Source organism: Kockovaella imperatae (assembly GCF_002102565.1).
Source record: "Kockovaella imperatae strain NRRL Y-17943 chromosome Unknown BD324scaffold_10, whole genome shotgun sequence".
NCBI lineage: Eukaryota > Fungi > Basidiomycota > Tremellomycetes > Tremellales > Cuniculitremaceae > Kockovaella > Kockovaella imperatae.
The window spans coordinates 603,147-618,621 of record NW_019028950.1 but is presented as its reverse complement, the minus strand read 5'-3'; the positions used below and the strand labels follow the sequence as shown (position 1 = coordinate 618,621).

General features: G+C 52.9%; 8 protein-coding genes across 8 annotated transcripts; 7 read left to right on the top strand and 1 right to left on the bottom strand.

Annotated features, from left to right (window-relative positions):
• Nucleotides 1–94: 94 nt before the first annotated feature.
• On the top strand, nt 95–1,730 carry BD324DRAFT_581631 (hypothetical protein; the record flags this gene model as incomplete). The annotated part of the gene is made up of 3 exons (XM_022013517.1): nt 95–622; nt 661–752; nt 794–1,730. The coding sequence occupies 3 exons, from the start codon at nt 95–97 to the stop codon at nt 1,728–1,730; spliced, it is 1,557 nt and encodes a 518-aa protein (XP_021869955.1).
• A 135-nt stretch (nt 1,731–1,865) lies between these two features.
• On the top strand, nt 1,866–4,009 carry BD324DRAFT_631705 (IPP transferase-domain-containing protein). The gene is made up of 8 exons (XM_022016455.1): nt 1,866–2,302; nt 2,352–2,833; nt 2,882–2,966; nt 3,007–3,109; nt 3,159–3,404; nt 3,447–3,567; nt 3,614–3,727; nt 3,782–4,009. Exons 1-8 carry the CDS (start codon nt 1,904–1,906, stop codon nt 3,921–3,923), a joined length of 1,692 nt encoding a protein of 563 aa, XP_021869954.1. The 5' UTR covers nt 1,866–1,903; the 3' UTR covers nt 3,924–4,009.
• Nucleotides 4,010–6,262, top strand: BD324DRAFT_631701 (hypothetical protein). Its single transcript, XM_022016454.1, has 11 exons — nt 4,010–4,138; nt 4,177–4,207; nt 4,266–4,351; nt 4,408–4,534; nt 4,588–4,715; nt 4,756–4,828; nt 4,869–4,953; nt 5,006–5,165; nt 5,211–5,324; nt 5,382–5,549; nt 5,603–6,262. The coding sequence occupies exons 1-11, from the start codon at nt 4,106–4,108 to the stop codon at nt 6,230–6,232; spliced, it is 1,635 nt and encodes a 544-aa protein (XP_021869953.1). The 5' UTR covers nt 4,010–4,105; the 3' UTR covers nt 6,233–6,262.
• An 86-nt stretch (nt 6,263–6,348) lies between these two features.
• On the top strand, nt 6,349–8,042 carry BD324DRAFT_79816 (hypothetical protein). The gene is made up of 5 exons (XM_022019249.1): nt 6,349–6,458; nt 6,512–6,536; nt 6,579–6,704; nt 6,757–7,376; nt 7,448–8,042. Exons 1-5 carry the CDS (start codon nt 6,381–6,383, stop codon nt 7,790–7,792), a joined length of 1,194 nt encoding a protein of 397 aa, XP_021869952.1. The 5' UTR covers nt 6,349–6,380; the 3' UTR covers nt 7,793–8,042.
• On the bottom strand, nt 7,821–9,229 carry BD324DRAFT_581839 (hypothetical protein; the record flags this gene model as incomplete). Its single annotated transcript, XM_022013527.1, has 8 exons — nt 7,821–8,061; nt 8,115–8,329; nt 8,383–8,576; nt 8,627–8,633; nt 8,691–8,754; nt 8,807–8,981; nt 9,022–9,092; nt 9,153–9,229. The coding sequence occupies 8 exons, from the start codon at nt 9,227–9,229 to the stop codon at nt 7,821–7,823; spliced, it is 1,044 nt and encodes a 347-aa protein (XP_021869951.1).
• Nucleotides 9,230–9,688: 459 nt separating this feature from the next.
• BD324DRAFT_631685 (hypothetical protein) lies at nt 9,689–10,726 on the top strand. The gene is made up of 4 exons (XM_022016453.1): nt 9,689–9,826; nt 9,883–10,161; nt 10,214–10,315; nt 10,375–10,726. The coding sequence occupies exons 2-4, from the start codon at nt 9,910–9,912 to the stop codon at nt 10,513–10,515; spliced, it is 495 nt and encodes a 164-aa protein (XP_021869950.1). The 5' UTR covers nt 9,689–9,826; nt 9,883–9,909; the 3' UTR covers nt 10,516–10,726.
• On the top strand, nt 10,709–14,235 carry BD324DRAFT_657237 (hypothetical protein). Its single transcript, XM_022018860.1, has 5 exons — nt 10,709–11,223; nt 11,518–12,234; nt 12,287–13,272; nt 13,324–13,537; nt 13,586–14,235. Exons 1-5 carry the CDS (start codon nt 11,164–11,166, stop codon nt 13,925–13,927), a joined length of 2,319 nt encoding a protein of 772 aa, XP_021869949.1. The 5' UTR covers nt 10,709–11,163; the 3' UTR covers nt 13,928–14,235.
• Nucleotides 14,236–14,378: 143 nt separating this feature from the next.
• BD324DRAFT_652322 (apolipo protein O-domain-containing protein) lies at nt 14,379–15,434 on the top strand (the record flags this gene model as incomplete). Its single annotated transcript, XM_022018471.1, has 4 exons — nt 14,379–14,393; nt 14,453–14,587; nt 14,639–14,813; nt 14,875–15,434. 4 exons carry the CDS (start codon nt 14,379–14,381, stop codon nt 15,432–15,434), a joined length of 885 nt encoding a protein of 294 aa, XP_021869948.1.
• Nucleotides 15,435–15,475: the final 41 nt, after the last annotated feature.

The window sequence follows — 15,475 nt, the reverse complement described above, 5'->3', positions numbered from 1 at the left end:
ATGGGTTGCTGATCTCGTCTTACTCCGGATTCAGCCCATTTGTCATCATATGGACGGTGGCGAGTAAGCTCAGAGATCTCAGCTGGTAGTAAAGATGCCAAAGCGAAAGTGTGAAGCCTTCACAGGCGCACAGCCGATATCCGTCAGCTCGCTCGACGCAGCTCTCGACTTGCTAGCATGCGAGACCTTCACTCGGCTCGATCACTTGACGGCTCGATTCGAAGCGGCTACTGGGCTCAAATTGAACGAAGGAGTGGTACATAAGCGATGGGATGATGCAGTACAGCGATATCACATGATGAAAGGGCTAGGCGGACTCAGTTGTGCTGCAAAAGCTGCTGGTGTAGAAGTATCCGAGGAAGCGGCTTCTGGCTCGAAGGAGCGCGAGAGGGACTGTGGTGGAAGTCGAAGGGGCTCTATGGGTATCATGGAAACTGGCCATGGACCTGTAGAATTCGCACCGAGATCCAGGAGACCACTCCCCGCCAATGTATATCCCGGTGCAGAAGCAAAGTATAATCTGGACCCCGAGGAAACAGCAGAATGGAAGCGGTGGCAGCCCAAGATCAACGATGTCGTCTTGGTCGACATGCCAGATGATGGTGGCATATGGCCAGGAAAGGTATGAGAAGGACACCGGTCTGATCTGATCATCTCCAGATTATCGACAAGAAGATATTCTTCCAAGGTCGAACTGTACCTCGAGGCAATCACTTTTGGCCCGTCCGGATCTACAGCGATACTGTTGAGCCGTATGTCTTGCGTTTCTTGCACATGTGCTCACCCATCTCAGGACGGTGACAATCAAGTCACGGATGATCCCTCTCACTCTCCGCCCCAAGCCCCCCCTCTTCGCTCCCGAGCACCTGCTCAGCGCATATAATCACGCAACCAACCCAGAATCGTTCGACAAAATGGCAGGCGCCCGCGAAGCGGCAGCTGCTCACCTTCGAACCCATCCCGGGGTTAGTGACGATTCTGACATGGAGCGAATCAAAGTCGAGAAAGAAGCCTGGAACAAATTTGTCAATTGGGTCATGAACGAACGACGAGTGGAAAAATTGCGTGCACTGGAAGCCGAACGGAACAAGAGGTTGTTTCAAGTCGCGCAGACGGATTTCGCGTTGGAAGCTGTCGGCGAACGAGTCTCGGACTCTGAGACAGATCTAGTCAAGCGCCGTCGGAAGGGAAAACCTCTTCCTGCCTGGGATGGAGAACTTCTAGATGATGCTGAGAGTAGAAGAGGCTCCATGCCTAGCATATTTGGACCCGCGGCTCACAAGCCCGATCCCCAACCGGATTCCCCTGCTCGAGGTCTGTCAGGGTTATTCCGACCCGCTCTCTCCACACCAACTCGACCCATGTCGCCGAGAAGATTGGCAGAGAAGAAACGAGCAGTCCTGCTCGGCTGTGGCGAAAAGAGCCCCCGAAGAGGTGGTACTTACACACCCCCTCGTATTCTGCCTTCTGGAGACGAAACGGCTCCCAATCGTGTGTCTTCGCCCGTGCCTTCGAGAAACTTTGACTTTGTCAGTCCTCTCGGCCCTGTCAGGTTAGGTGTGCTGGCGGGCGGGTCGAATGGAGTGGACAGTCCTCTCCGTGGCAGTCTTGAAGTCGTGAAAGAGGAAGCTGAAGAGGATGGTGCTGATGGTTGGACTCTTGTCAAAGGAAAGAATGAGCACCAAGCAAGAGGTCTCGGAATCCGCATGGAGGGAGTCAGCGAGGGATAATAACGCTGAAAGGCAGAGCGTTGCATCGTTGTATAGTCTATAATGACTCATAGACTCGTTTTTGGTTTCCACCCATGTAGCTTTCGAAACAAGTCTTCATTCGCGCATTCCAAAAAAAGATTTCATCCATGCATTCATACATCCCATCTATGGACTAGACCCGCAATGGGCTTATGACCTTGGTTCTTCGTCGACAGTTCGCGACGTTGATGAGCACTGCTCATAGAGCTTCAACATCCGTGACCTCGTCTTCAGCTGCGGGGTCGGCTCAACGCCTGAGAGACATTGTCTGTGTATGCGGGACAACTGGAGTTGGCAAATCTCAACTCGCTGTTGCACTTGGGCAATCAATCCAAAATGGCGGCAGCAGCGATGCTGGCCCAAGTCGATCTAAGAGGGCTGTCATATTGTCAGCAGACTCTATGCAGCTATATAAAGGTCTCGACGTCATCACAAACAAGGTGACAGTGGAGGAGCAGGGAGGCATAGAACACTGGGGTTTGGATGTCGTGACTCCTGGTCAAGAGGCCAGTTGGGAATTGGGTAGATGGTGTTCCGAAGCGGAGAAGAAGGTGAGGTCTCCAATGCATCATGAAGTCGTGCTCATGTATCTCCTCGCAGATATCCTCGTTGGACGATTCCACTCTACCCATCATTTGCGGAGGTACCCATTATTTCATGCAACACTTTTTGTTCCCTCCAGCGGAGTTGTCCTTGGCAAGATCAGAGCCCCCAGAGAAGGCACTGGAGATACGTTGGAAGCCTCCTTGCCCTCGGCCCGCTGTCCCGGACTTAATGGATCCTTCTCTTGTGACCCTGCTCGATACATTCTGGACCACCAAGCCAGTATTTCCAAAGCTAGCGGATTCTGTCATTGATCCGCCAGATCAAAAGGACAGACCAGTTCAGACCAGTCGGCCGACAGAGATAGAGGATCACCATCTGCTCAGCATATATCAAGTCCTACAAGCTGTCGACCCCGACGAAGCGGCCAGATGGCATTGGCGTGACGGGAGAAAGGTTCGGAGAGCATTGGAGAGGTGGTGGGAGCGAGGCGGAGCTCCAGCGGTCGGCACGCCCGACAATGTCGGACGGAATGCCAGGTGGGTCTGTCATCGGCAGCTTGGAGTTTCCAGCTGACGACGGGAAAGGTTTCGTACGTTGATATTTTGGGTCTATGAACCCCCTGAAACTCTCAAGAAGCGACTGGACGACCGAGTGGATGTTATGGTTGAGGTTGGTGACACCGAGTATACCATCCGCTGAGACGACACAGAATGGGCTGTTGAGGGAGATTGCAGAGATGAGAGAGATCGCAAAGCAGATGTTTGGTTCATCACAAGCGGTGGATCATACAGAAGGCGTTTTCCAGGCAATAGGTGGGCTCGGGCTTCTTGGCGTGTGGGAGAGTGCTAAACGTACATGCAGGCTACAAGGAGTTCGCTGGCCTTCCTCTTGATGAAACCTCTGACCCTGCGTCGCATCCACTCTTTTCCAGCATGCTCTCGCAGACAAAGTCTAAAACCTTTCAGTACGCCAAATCCCAACTGAAATGGATCAGAAAGCAGCTCCTGCCCGTTGTGCAAGAGTCTCAGGCGAAGGGGAGTGAAGTCTTTTTGTACATTGTACCTGGAGGACCTGCAGGTCAGGAGATGGCCACGCCGATCCTTCACGGTACGTTTCTGACTGTCCGTGTCACAACGCTCACATTTGCAGCTTTTCTTGATACGCGCGAGCTGCCTGAGGCTTTATCGACAGGCTCTCCTCATGCCAAGTCTCTGCTCGGAAATGGAATGCAGAGTGACCTGCTAAGACCAAACGTCCCGAACACGGCGGAGTGAGTCACGGTGAAGTAATCTGCCTGTGATCCTGACGTGAGATAGGCGTCAGCGAATCCATGCCAGACGCGACTGCGAGCAATGCTCCTCGCCTGGATTACCGGTGTCTGTGCCAGTCAAGGAATGGTCCATGCATCTCACCTCTCGACAACATAAAAAGTGCGTCGGGCATATCATCTCTCATGGGCGAATACTGACCAGCTCTGCGCGCAGAGCCATCTTCGAAGCCAGCGGTGGCAGGGAGAGGGTCAGGCAGGAGCAGCTAGCTAATCGGGAAGCGAAGCGTGCCGAGAGAGCCAGGTTGAGGGAAGGATTGGTACCTCCAGAGGGACAAAAGGGAGATCAAAGTGCTTAGATCATCGGTGGATTGAGCTCGTTGTTGTAATTCGTGCTGTTTTTGCATTGCCCAACAAATTCTGGTGTACATTGGATCTCCGACAGACCGCAGAGCCCATTTTTTGGATGGAGTGAACTGAATTGCAGAGATTGCTTTTGCGCACTTACACTCAACCGGTTCGTTCATTCAACATTCAGAAGATGAACGACGCGGACTTTGCTTCTCTCAGTCAGGTGAAGTGACCCAGCGCGACTGGACTGACGGGGCGCAGGGCGTCTTCGTGATTCCATTTCAACCTGAAGGTATGTCGTTCTACGCGAGTCGCGTTCCTCTCGGTCTGATACATGAATTTTCTCTCAGCCGGTCCATCTCGACCTTCGCCATTACCTCGAAAGCTTCGAAAGGTGTACGAAGATGATTGTAAGAGGTGTTCGGAACTCCAGAAGGTGAGGCTCCTGATTCCTGACACGTTTTCAAAGCTGATCATGATCAATCTCGTCAGACGTTCGAGAGGGAACGTGTGGAAGATCAGATAGATGCAATCATCGGCTGGCTAGACCGTTGCGATCAAGCCAGCATCTTGGACTTTGGTGATCAAAGACCACGGCTGAAGATAGGTATCATTCAAAGTGAGTCTCAATTTCCTTGGCTTTCTGCATAGACTGAGGATTCTTCGTTTCAGGCACCTCGACTGATCTTTCCTCTACATTACCAATCGCTCTCGACAGCAGCTATACATTGCATGGGAGAGATGTGCCCGACTTGGCGTCTGCGATTCATGAAATCGCAGCGGGCTTCTCAAATGGAGCAGTGCGTCCGGCGACGAAATCCCCAAGTTGACTATGAACAGATCTCGTACAGCAAGTCCTCCGGTACATCGGGCTTGGATGAACTCGAGCGACATGCTGGGCGCCAGGAGAAACGTGTGTTCTAGCCTGTCAGACTTGTCACTGAATCTCCTAGCGTCCGCAGCCACACGCCTTTTGCACATATCTCAAGCACAAGCTATGAACGCGAACGTTCTCTCTGACCTGCTCTACTGCTTGAGGTCAGTCCGGGATCCAACACCTCGATAACTCGGCTGATCTTTTGACCTCTAGTCGACACCCGCGACTCCGTTTCAGAGTCCTCCTATCCGCTCCATCTCCATCTCTGATACTTTCATCCCTTCGCCATGCTGATCCCACCGCCGTGGATGTCACTGTCGTCCATGCCATCATATTGAAGAAGCGAGTGACTGCCGCGGATGCTATACTAAAAGTGAGTCGGGACTTCCCGTGCGGAGAACCGGCCTAATAGTCGTAGCCCTTGATGAGGGAACCACTCTCGTTACCTTTGAGCGCAGAGGTCCTCGAGGAATTACGCGCTAAGGACGATCAAGTTGGTGGGGGAAGCAGGTCAATCTCAAGGGCTATCAAGGTGTGTTCTTTTTATCTGAGCTGCTGGTATCACAATCTCACTCTTCTGGGTTTCAAGTGGCTGCTCCTGCGCTCTTCGTCGTCTTCTCGATTGGAAGAAGTAGTTGAACATGGCGGCATGACAGCACTTCAAGCCATAGTCAACGCGAGGAGAAGTGATCTCATGGAAGTGGAAGACATGACACGGAATATCGTTGAGACTGATGCAGCAGAGGCTCTCGAAGCCGTAAGTGAAACCAATGACCCTTCTAGGATATCATTGATCACATACTGCTGCAGTCTCTGGATCCTGCGCCTCGAATTGCCTTGCTTAAAGCTCTAGCGGAAAGCGAGCCATTCCTCAAGTTCACAGCCAGAGGAAACGGCGATGTGAATTTGAGCATGGCCGTCAACGGCACTCCGGCATCAACAACAGGCTCACATCTTCGTAAACGGTCTCGTACTGAGGACTCAACTGTCAGCATGCCTGAAGAGAGACAACAGCCGGTCACTGAAAGCGTTGGAGGAGATCTGGCGGAAATACATACCCTATTCCAGTTGTACGCCTCTGCGGGAAGGACAGTGAATCTTTGGGATTGGCTTCAAGGCTTTGAGGAGTCGACCATCAAGACCGTTGACGAGGCAAAGTCGGCGCCTACAGCGGATGGTACGACAAATGCCGTAGAGATAGAGAGTGCGCTAGAGCAGGAGCGTGAGAAAGCGGCGATGGACGATGGCGATGAGAACGAGGACGAGAACAGCTCAGAAGAGAAGGAGAAAGAGGTGATGGATGAGACTGAACAAGATCGACTGCATTCTGTGTTTATCCGTTTCTGCGAAGAAGCGAGGATGATGGGACTGCTTCGAGCCAGAGGAAAAGGGGTCAGTAGACGAGCCGACGAGGTGGTCAAAGGCGTTGGCTTTGTCTAGCAGTTGGATGCATGTGGGAGCATCAGAGCGTCTTTCCGGTGTGCCACGATGGACCTCCACTTTGCATGTCCACTTTCGTCGGTTCAGTCCTGCCCAACGAGTTTTCTCGCTTCTATCTTACACCATTTCCGTGCATCGCTTCGCTGCTATGGACGATGCAATTGGCTCGTCCTCCAAGACTACTTTGGACATGTTGGCAGAGATAGGCGTGGGAACAGCTCAGCAGGTATGTGCTTGATAGTCTTCAAGGTCCCAAGCACGAACTGATGTTGTGGCCAGCTCGTCACGTCCGTCCGATACGCAAGTGAGTTTCACGCGCGAGGACCCGTGCTGACGTCTAATGGAGATGCTCCCCCTGGCCTGACTTTCATCCCTCCATTGGATGATATCCTGCTTTGTGCTCGACCTCATCCAGGAGGCTCGAGTTTGCAGCGTGGAGACCTTATCGAGCTGATTGGACCCAGCGGCGCAGGTGAGGATTTAGCCCTTGCTGCGTGCAACGACTATACATTTACCTTTGTTAGGCAAGACGACATTGCTCAGCTTCGTGCTGACAACGACTCTCCTTCCCTCCCATATTGATATCCCACTACCCGCTCCAGGCTCTCATGTGGTCAGAGTTCCCCTGGGAGGAGCAGGATCCCATGCGTTTCTACTTCAGCCCACATCCCATGCACCCATGACGAAAGCTATCCGAGTCAAGATGTTCAGTCACATTCAAGATTGTATCCTCGATACGCTCTCGATCAATCTAAGGCCTCGTGTCCTAACTCCCGCGTTGAAGACTATCATCCAGGGGGCAATTCACGACGCCCTTTCCCGACTCCATATTATCAGATTCACACCGAGGTGGAAACAGCTGTATCTAGCTCTCTCACGCGTGCTACATCCCCCAGAGCTCAAAATCGGAACCTCTTCTCAGATGGACAAGGTACGAAAGCAGACAGTCTCTACTCTCGTCATTGATGGTTTTGGGGATCCTTTTTGGCCAGAGAGATGGGCAGAAGAAGATAAACGCCTCAAGAGGAGCACTATGCCTGTGGCTAATGGTGATGGTGTGGGCCTGAAAGAAATCATGCGGATAATCCAGACCCTGCGGGTGCATATGGGCACCGTGGTATATCTGAGTGTTCAGAGTCTCTGGGTAGGTTCCCAGGTCGCAGCGGAGACTGCAGCCTCCGACTGGCCGTTGACGTCTGACGTCTCCCCGACTAGGGCAAGCCGACTTCACCATTCTTCGTACCTCACCTTCCTGCGCCATATCCTCATACGTTCTCTGTCCCCAGAGAATCTGTCGATGAACGGCATCACGACACATCAATCAATATTCAGCTCACACTTCTCGGGCGGGTCCGCCCCCTTCAACTACCTGCAGACTTGACCCTGGTGAACGCTCTGAGGGAGGCCACTGCAAAGGATTGGACAATGGCACAGCATTTCGAGGGCATCGCACGAGTACATGGTGGTGAGGGCGCAGCGGGAAGCTTGGCTGGGCAGAAATTTTCCTTCAAGATCGGAAGCCTTGGAGTAGAAGTCTGGAGCGGGCCCCAGGATGGCTAGGACACCCGGATACATGACATCATGGATCTCATTTATTCTCCGACAATGCCTTTTCAACAGCCGCGATGGCTTTTGGGTGTGTCGCCTTGCCTGCCGCTACGATCCCCTCGTTGACAGATAATGTCCTGCCCTTGGAAAAATTCAACGGGTTGCCTCGCATATCTGTGCAGATACCACCTGATTCCGCGATAAGAAGCGATCCCGAAGCGTGGTCCCAGATCTTCTCTTGGTAGTCTTTCCCGCCGACGTATTTCGTAGGTATTCTGAGGCTAGCAACAAGGTCAGGTCTGTGCCTCAGGTCAGGAGACGCGAGCCTTCTCACTATACACCTCCCTCTCCTCGACTGAGGCAGGCGTATTTGGCCTGGGAGTCCATTCTCAAGCTTGGTCGTTTGACTTCCAATAGTTCTCCGATACGAGCTTGAATAGAATGTGCAGAATGACCGGCTTCGACAGACTCAAGGAACGTTAAGGGATTGGAAGAAGGAGGGGAGGGAGGTAATGAAATTCTTTCATATGTACCGTCTGAAAGTGAACGCTGGGCAGACGTGTCAGCCAGCCCTCACTGCCGAAGACACTGGTCCGACTCACCGCCCAGCTGCCTTCGCCTTTCGCAGCGAGCATCAAAACACCATCACCATTCGGTATAATCTCTTCTCCCATTGCGGCCGGCTTCGAACCGAGATTAGGGCAACCAATAACACCAAGCTCCACCTGACCATCGACGATCAACGCGAGGCAGACGGCATATTGCTGGTGTCGGATAAATCCCGAGGTTCCATCGACTGAAGGATGATCAGATCGGCATAACAGCCTCGTTGCGAAAGAGCCTTACCGGGATCCTGGAGTGAGATTCGTCAGTGGATGAATTCCACAAATCAGACATGAGCATAGCTCACAATTGTCCAAAAGCGACCGGATGGTCCTCCCTCGGCTGATCCCTTGTCAATTGCATCCAAAATTCTGACATGCATGGTTCAGTATAGGTCTTGGGACAATCACATTGTCGACGCACTCTTGTTCTGACCACTGATCCGGTTTGCCATGCTCGTTAACCAATCCCACGACTTTGGAACGCAGCTCGGCGTTCTTCCTGAGCTCGGATAAATCCTCTTCTCCTATGATTTGATCCGAGGGGAATGCTGAGACCAAATGAAGAGATATCAGAGCCTGCGCGGAGAGGTCGGCGGCTGTCCTGGTCAGCTGGCATAAAACCTCTTGGCAACCCACTGGTCACAGGAGATTTGTCCTTCTTGATGATGGTCTCATCCTGCTTGAAAGACTTTTGAACGCTTTTCGTCCTATAGTGTCGTGTCGTCAGATGTGCTCATCCTTCTCGCTGACGGCTTCCACCAACTCACAAATTGCAAGCCTGGAGGACAGCTTTCACTGCGAGCTCAGCTTCAGGTCGAAGCCTGTTGAAGGGTATCGAGGACATTTGGCGGATTCGACGCGGTAGACGTAGGGAACGTTGGAAGCAGTGCCTACTTAAATTGACAGAGATGTCTCGAAGTGAACTTGCAGATATCACTGTTCGCATAGATCAAGTCATGAAGGAGGAAGGAGCATAACCAGTCCTATCCCATATTTCCAGATGGCATTCGCTGAAATTCCGTGATCGATGCCGTAACTCGGATTTTCGGACTGGGATAGTCCAGGACGGAGCATGGATAGCTTGACAGGCCGGGGAACGCATTCTGACTACACACATGACCATGACATTGCCGCGACCTGCGGAATCGTCTTCGAGCGCCAATCTGCCCTTGCCTGATCCGGAGGCGTACCCTGGAGAACCGAGAGAGTATGCTCGCGCGTTGATGCAGAGACGGGATGACATCGAGAAGGAAATTGTGAGTGAGAGTTGGTCCTATGCCATGACTGATGATCGAGTAGCTCGCGTTGGAGGAGGTGCAGCGTTCTGTGAGCCGATAAGAAAGCTGGGACTCTGGATGCGTATTGATCGTCACAGCACGGAGCCTCTTCCTCGACACCCTTGATTGACCCGGAGGGGTACCCAAGAGGTGACATTGATGTGGCATGTCGTTGATGTGTCTGGTAGTTGACACATCGTTTCTGACGAGATGAGAACAGTACTCTATACGGCATGCGCGAGCTGGAATGGCGAGACTCAAGACCGATCTCAAGACTGTACAGGATTTACTTGGCCCAGCTTTAGAGAACGCCTTCACCACTGGAACGAACATGTCCGGCGGACCGCTGTCCGCATCAAATCCTGTACCGAACGGAAGTGCGAGTTCAAACGCGCACAGACCGAATCATCAGACGACTGACGACATGCCTGATGAATGGCCAGATACTCCGCTAGCAAGAGTCAACTCGGTCGCTCCTGGCAGTCCCGCATTTCGAGCTGTGAGTGACAGAGAATGCACTTGATCCGCCTGCTGACCGGCATGGATGCCAGGGTCTGCAATCTCGTGACGTGATATACTCTTTTGGCAACGTCACTCAAGCTACGACCGGTGGATTGCAAGCCGTCGGTACGCTGGTCGCGCAGTCAGAGGGTGTGAGTTTGACATGGTATCCGAGCTCGTTACCTTCCATTGACATTGAGGCTACCCTCAGCAAACTCTGACAGTCTTGGTTGAACGAAAGAGCAATTCATCCAGTGATGAGCATCAGCCACAGCGACTCAGACTTCGACTGACACCCCAATCTGGCTGGGGTGGACGTGGTTCACTCGGTTGTCATATTGTGCCAGTCTGATTAACTCGGCCGGTCTAGGGAAATGGGCGGGGGGCCGACTAACGAAAGCCAAACGCCCCTTTACGGCATCTTGTTGGTTTTGGGTGGCGACAGATTCGGCAAGTTTGACCGGAGAGATAGACAGCAACAGAGGCGTAGGCTGCGTGGATGCATACATTGGGAGGGGGGAAGAGGGACCCATTCACAGTCTGCATGAACCTATCTATCCATAGCCCTTGCTTGCTTGCTTGCTTACCCCGACCGCCTCATTGCTATCTGAATCCAAACTCCGAACCGCTTACATAGTCCTAATAATCTCGCAGTCGCCACGCGTTGTCGGATACCCGGAGCAAAGAGAGAGAGAGAGGGTTGTGACCCTCTTTTCGAGCCAACAGCTGAGAGGGACACCCGACAGGAAGGCGGCGCCGTCTCTCCCTCCCCTTCTTTTTCACCTGGATTGATTCCAGCGATCTACCTATTTCTGCTGCAGCAAGATCATTCGCTGGTTCATATACACATAGTCTTGCATCCCTCGTCGAAGGATATACCTATAATCATAATAGATAAATAATATTGTTTTGATCCGGCAAGGGGGGAAAAAAGAGGCCACGAAGGGGAAGAGAAAGAGAGAAAGCGGCAACAGCAATATTGGTCGCTACCTCTGCTACCATGACGAGCAGCGTAGACAAGGGAACGATGGTCGGGAGCGATAACAGCAAGGACGCACCGGTGAGTGCATGCAAAAATGCCTCCCCTTCCCCTCCTGCCTCCCCTCGCCACCGCTGCGAGGCGAGACTGCCGATCTCAACATTGGTTGTGGCGATCAATAACAAGGAGGGACGGATGTGAGGGCAGTGTGGATTATTACCTCTCGCCACGGGCCACCTTTCCTTTGACCTGGTTTCATGCTCATACCGCCCCATCCCTTTCACATCTTCCTACAATCTGCCAGGCATCGCTCTCTTGACCATTGACGCTGACACTCATTTTCGCCCCGTCTCTTCACTCTCATTGACCTCACAGTCCAAACCTCGACAGGTACCCGCCAAACGACCTCCTTTCCCTACACCGGCTCCATCCGCGCTACAACCTGCTACCACCGCACCAACTTCTTCTTCTTCTTCTTCTTCTTTACCCAGCAGTTCTCGCGTCACGTCTCCACTGGCATACACGTCTGTTATTGATTCTCCCCTCTTACCATTTATCCCATTGGCAGCGCCTCAGATTGGTAATATCCGAGCAGGTCTAAAGCGGAGGCGGTCTTCTTTCCCGCCAGCGGCTATTCCAGGATCTTCTCTAGCTCACGAATACCCTTGGGTTGTCGGTGGAACGCCAGCCGGCAAGACCTTCCACCACGATATCAAAGCGGACTGGAACGTGCCTTTACCCGTTCCCAATCTCGCCCCCGAAACTGTCAATTCCAACGTTCCGACATTCTCCTCACTGCTCCATTTCGACCCAACACCATTGCACACACCAACAAACCTTTTGTCATCCCTCTTGTTCCCTACCGTCCAATCTGCAGACTCTGCCAATGTCATGGTTCCCATTGCGGATTCGAGTGTTGGTGGCCCTTCAACCCCGAAAGACACACCACGCAGCCCGGGCACCATCGCTCGCTTTGGTGCAGACTTGGCTTGGAAGACAATCCTAGGCAGCGTAGTGGAGGTCGAAGGCGTGGGTGAGATAGAAGTGACAAAGGTGATGCTAGAGGTTTGGAGAAGAGGCGGAGGCGATGTCGTACGTTTGCTCTCCTCCAGTCATGTCTTCAGCTTCTCACACAACAATACAGGTCACGAGTCAAAATCTCTGGCTCAACATTGTCATTGCCCTCCAACTCCCATCCCAGACGGTCGGTGCGCGTATACCCACACCTTCTACCGAGTCTGCTGCCGCCTTGCAAAAGGTGTACAACCTCACCTTACGGCCATGGGAGGCATCCATCTTCTGTGGACTGCTTGCCAACTACACGAGCCCCTCCTCAGCTTCATCCTCAGGACACCGACGAGCATCGACGCCGGTCTATGGACCCGCGACACCAACCAAGGAGCTCGACCTATCTCAGTGGACCAATTTTTCTCCTGGTACGAATGATCTATCCAGCTTGTTGGGTGTAGGCATCACACCGAAGCACACAATCAACGTGCCCTCATCTTTGGGTCAATTCGAGTTTCATGCCGAGGCCGACCGTCGCACATCTTCTGCAGAACAGTCTGTCAATGGGCTGGAGGCTTTGCTGGCTGAGATTGAGGAGGGTCACGCGGCGAATGAAAGGGCGGCTGTGACAGAGGACGGGGAGACAGAAAACACCTATGGAAACGATGTCCTCTTCAAGGCAAAGCGAGCGCAACCTTCCCGTCAACCATCACTTTACCAACTGCCGACACCCAACACTGACACCACTTCTCCTGCCGGTCTCGAACGGAGACATTCTTCCTCTGCGCCAGGATCCTGTGCCTTGAGCCCTGAGCACGCCGCTTCGCCCTATGTGACTGCTTCGACGACGGCATCAGCAGTCTCCAGAGCGATACCGTCTGTCGCGGCTCCCGCGGCTACCGAAGGATCTCAAGGACCTAGAGTCGCACCCCCAACATCTGTACCCATGCCCACCTCCACATTCGTGCCACCACCTCCCATGTGCATGTTTTTCTCACCTCAATTCCGAGATTTGGAGAAGGGGAAGGTCGGTGTGTGGAAGGGAGATCTGGAAATCACAGGCAGAGGAGGCGGGCGTTTCTCAATTCTGATTGTCGGAGAGGAAAATACTGGGCACTTATGGTGAGTCGTTCTGCACTGTTCCCAGAACCTACCCGACTCACCTCTCTTCAGGCAATCCCACCTGTGGCCCACCAAGATTTCATATCCCCCGGAGCCCGCGGCCGAGGGACAGACGACAACCTCTTCGTGTACTAGTACTATGATACCGGTATCGCACTTGGCGAGAGAAGGCTTCACTCCGATCACCATGGGCATGGTACTATGCAATGATGCTAACATATCAGAGTATGTCGCGATGGTCCAAGGTTTCCACGCAGAGGGCGTTGTGAGTGATGTCTACTGGATCCGAATGCGTCTCGCTGACGGTCTTCAGGCGTTCCACCTACCAAACCCTGCTAAACTCCCCATTGTCTTCCTTCCCGCCAAATTTGATTCCGCCGATCCGCTTCAGCGTCTAGGTATCGCCTTCATGTCGAAACCCGGTATGCCGTTACCTAAACCAGTCTCCATCGCGGTCAAGCAGCAGGCAGCCAAGACGGTGGCGGCCGAGCAAGACAGGAAGCGGAAGAGGCAACGTCGTCAGAGTGCGCCAGCCAAAGCCTCGGTCGGATCACATCGACGGCGCAAGAGCGAGATCAGTGAGAATGACGGACCGGAAGTGGTCCGTTTGGATTCGCCCAAGGAGAGTGCAATCGACGAAGAAGAGGATGACTGAGGACGGGAAGCAACACTTTCCTTCTGACATTGGTATAATACAGCAACAAAACATGATGGGGCTTGGCCCTCTGCACACATGGGTCTCTGGTCAGACGCCCTCAAATACACGACGACACAGACACACGACATTTAACGACGGATCCGGCATCACACATGGGCATATACACGCAGAAGGGCAGACAGTCCAGTCCGTATCGGGCTCCGGACCGTTTTCAGCGATGAAGAGTATAATATACACGTCTACACTCTATCGCTTGTGCAACACAGGCTTTGAACATATGTATACTACAGACCTCTTCTCGAATCATTATCATCTAGTCGTCGTCATCATAATAGTTTCCAAATTTGCTTCCGTGTGATTTTCGTCCGAAATGAGGTTCTGCGTTCTGAAGTGCGGTATTCTGATCCTGTCTGTTTTCTGCATCTAAATTGGTGTGAGCGTCTCGACGATGGCGTCAGCTAGCGTGAGTTGGGAGAGATTCAGGCGACCTATTGGTACAGGCTGATGTCGCTGCCCTCTCAGCACCTGTTCAAGCCCGTATTGGGCGGTGCTGCCGTTTTTGCAGCCTATACAACCTTGAGGCAACCGCTCCGGGCCCAGGATAGAAGTGTCAGCGACTCGACAGTGCGACCTGGACGCTCGAGCTCCGGTGACAAGGTAAGTCTGTAGCGCGTGAACTCTTTGCAACATAGGCTAAAGCACTGGAAGCTGCCAATCTACGCAGAGAGCAGTGACCGCATCGTCACTCTTATCGAGGTTGGAAACCCTATCTCACCCTACGTTGCGCAGGCAAGAACGTCTCTTGGGGACGCTTTCAGCGGTGCGAGTGACTATGTTCAAAATGGAGTTAGCCGATGGATCACCTTTGAGCGCAAAGTCGAGCGTGAGCCAATTCTGCGGGGTGGGGTGTCTAGCACAGTCGCTCATGTTTCGTACCTCTCCAGGTGAAGTCAAGAGCGTGCTTCCAAAGGATGAATCTCTCACGCCTGGAATCATCTACGTCCTCATTGCTGGTCTCACTGGATCTGTCCTGACCAGGACACGGGCTTTCCCAATTCGATTCCTCGCCCCACCCTTGTTGACATTGGCTGCGATGCCATACTTTTTACCTCGGACTTCTCATAACCTTCGAGCCTATCTCTCCGACGTAGAGGACAAACATTTCCCTGAAATTGGAGCATCGCACGACCAGCTCAACGCTCGTTTGGCCATGCACTGGGACATGCTGACTAATCGGTTGGGATCTGCAACACAGGATGCGAAGGGATGGGGAGAACGAGCCGTTCAGGGTATTGAAAATTCGACTGGATTGCGCGTAGGTGACGCTGTCCAAAGGGGACGTGAAAAAGTCGCAGCGGAGAGAGAAAAGCTCAAGACTATGGTCCCAGTCACTGCTGATGGAGCAGCCTCGTTCGAGACCGTCGGGTATGTTGTCGAGGCAAGACCCGTTGCGGAGATTGTCCGACCAGTGGAAGATCCAAAACCTGAAAAGAGAATGGTGTAGAGCTCATCCCTAGACAAGCTCGCATGCAGTGCATCTTCCTG

Coding starts and splice junctions, on each gene's coding strand:
- BD324DRAFT_631705 (XM_022016455.1), top strand. CDS start 1,904: ATGACCTTGGTTCTTCGTCGACAGTTCGCGACGTTGATGAGCACTGCT. Junction 2,967..3,006: donor GAGTGGATGTTATGGTTGAG/GTTGGTGACACC, acceptor GAGACGACACAG/AATGGGCTGTTGAGGGAGAT. Junction 3,405..3,446: donor GGCCACGCCGATCCTTCACG/GTACGTTTCTGA, acceptor TCACATTTGCAG/CTTTTCTTGATACGCGCGAG.
- BD324DRAFT_631701 (XM_022016454.1), top strand. CDS start 4,106: ATGAACGACGCGGACTTTGCTTCTCTCAGTCAG. Junction 4,716..4,755: donor CGGGCTTCTCAAATGGAGCA/GTGCGTCCGGCG, acceptor GACTATGAACAG/ATCTCGTACAGCAAGTCCTC. Junction 4,829..4,868: donor TGCTGGGCGCCAGGAGAAAC/GTGTGTTCTAGC, acceptor TGAATCTCCTAG/CGTCCGCAGCCACACGCCTT.
- BD324DRAFT_79816 (XM_022019249.1), top strand. CDS start 6,381: ATGGACGATGCAATTGGCTCGTCCTCCAAGACTACTTTGGACATGTTG. Junction 6,537..6,578: donor CACGTCCGTCCGATACGCAA/GTGAGTTTCACG, acceptor CGTCTAATGGAG/ATGCTCCCCCTGGCCTGACT. Junction 7,377..7,447: donor TGAGTGTTCAGAGTCTCTGG/GTAGGTTCCCAG, acceptor CTCCCCGACTAG/GGCAAGCCGACTTCACCATT.
- BD324DRAFT_631685 (XM_022016453.1), top strand. CDS start 9,910: ATGGCGAGACTCAAGACCGATCTCAAGACTGTACAGGATTTACTTGGC. Junction 10,162..10,213: donor GCAGTCCCGCATTTCGAGCT/GTGAGTGACAGA, acceptor CATGGATGCCAG/GGTCTGCAATCTCGTGACGT. Junction 10,316..10,374: donor TGGTCGCGCAGTCAGAGGGT/GTGAGTTTGACA, acceptor GGCTACCCTCAG/CAAACTCTGACAGTCTTGGT.
- BD324DRAFT_657237 (XM_022018860.1), top strand. CDS start 11,164: ATGACGAGCAGCGTAGACAAGGGAACGATGGTCGGGAGCGATAACAGC. Junction 13,273..13,323: donor GAAAATACTGGGCACTTATG/GTGAGTCGTTCT, acceptor ACCTCTCTTCAG/GCAATCCCACCTGTGGCCCA. Junction 13,538..13,585: donor GTTTCCACGCAGAGGGCGTT/GTGAGTGATGTC, acceptor GACGGTCTTCAG/GCGTTCCACCTACCAAACCC.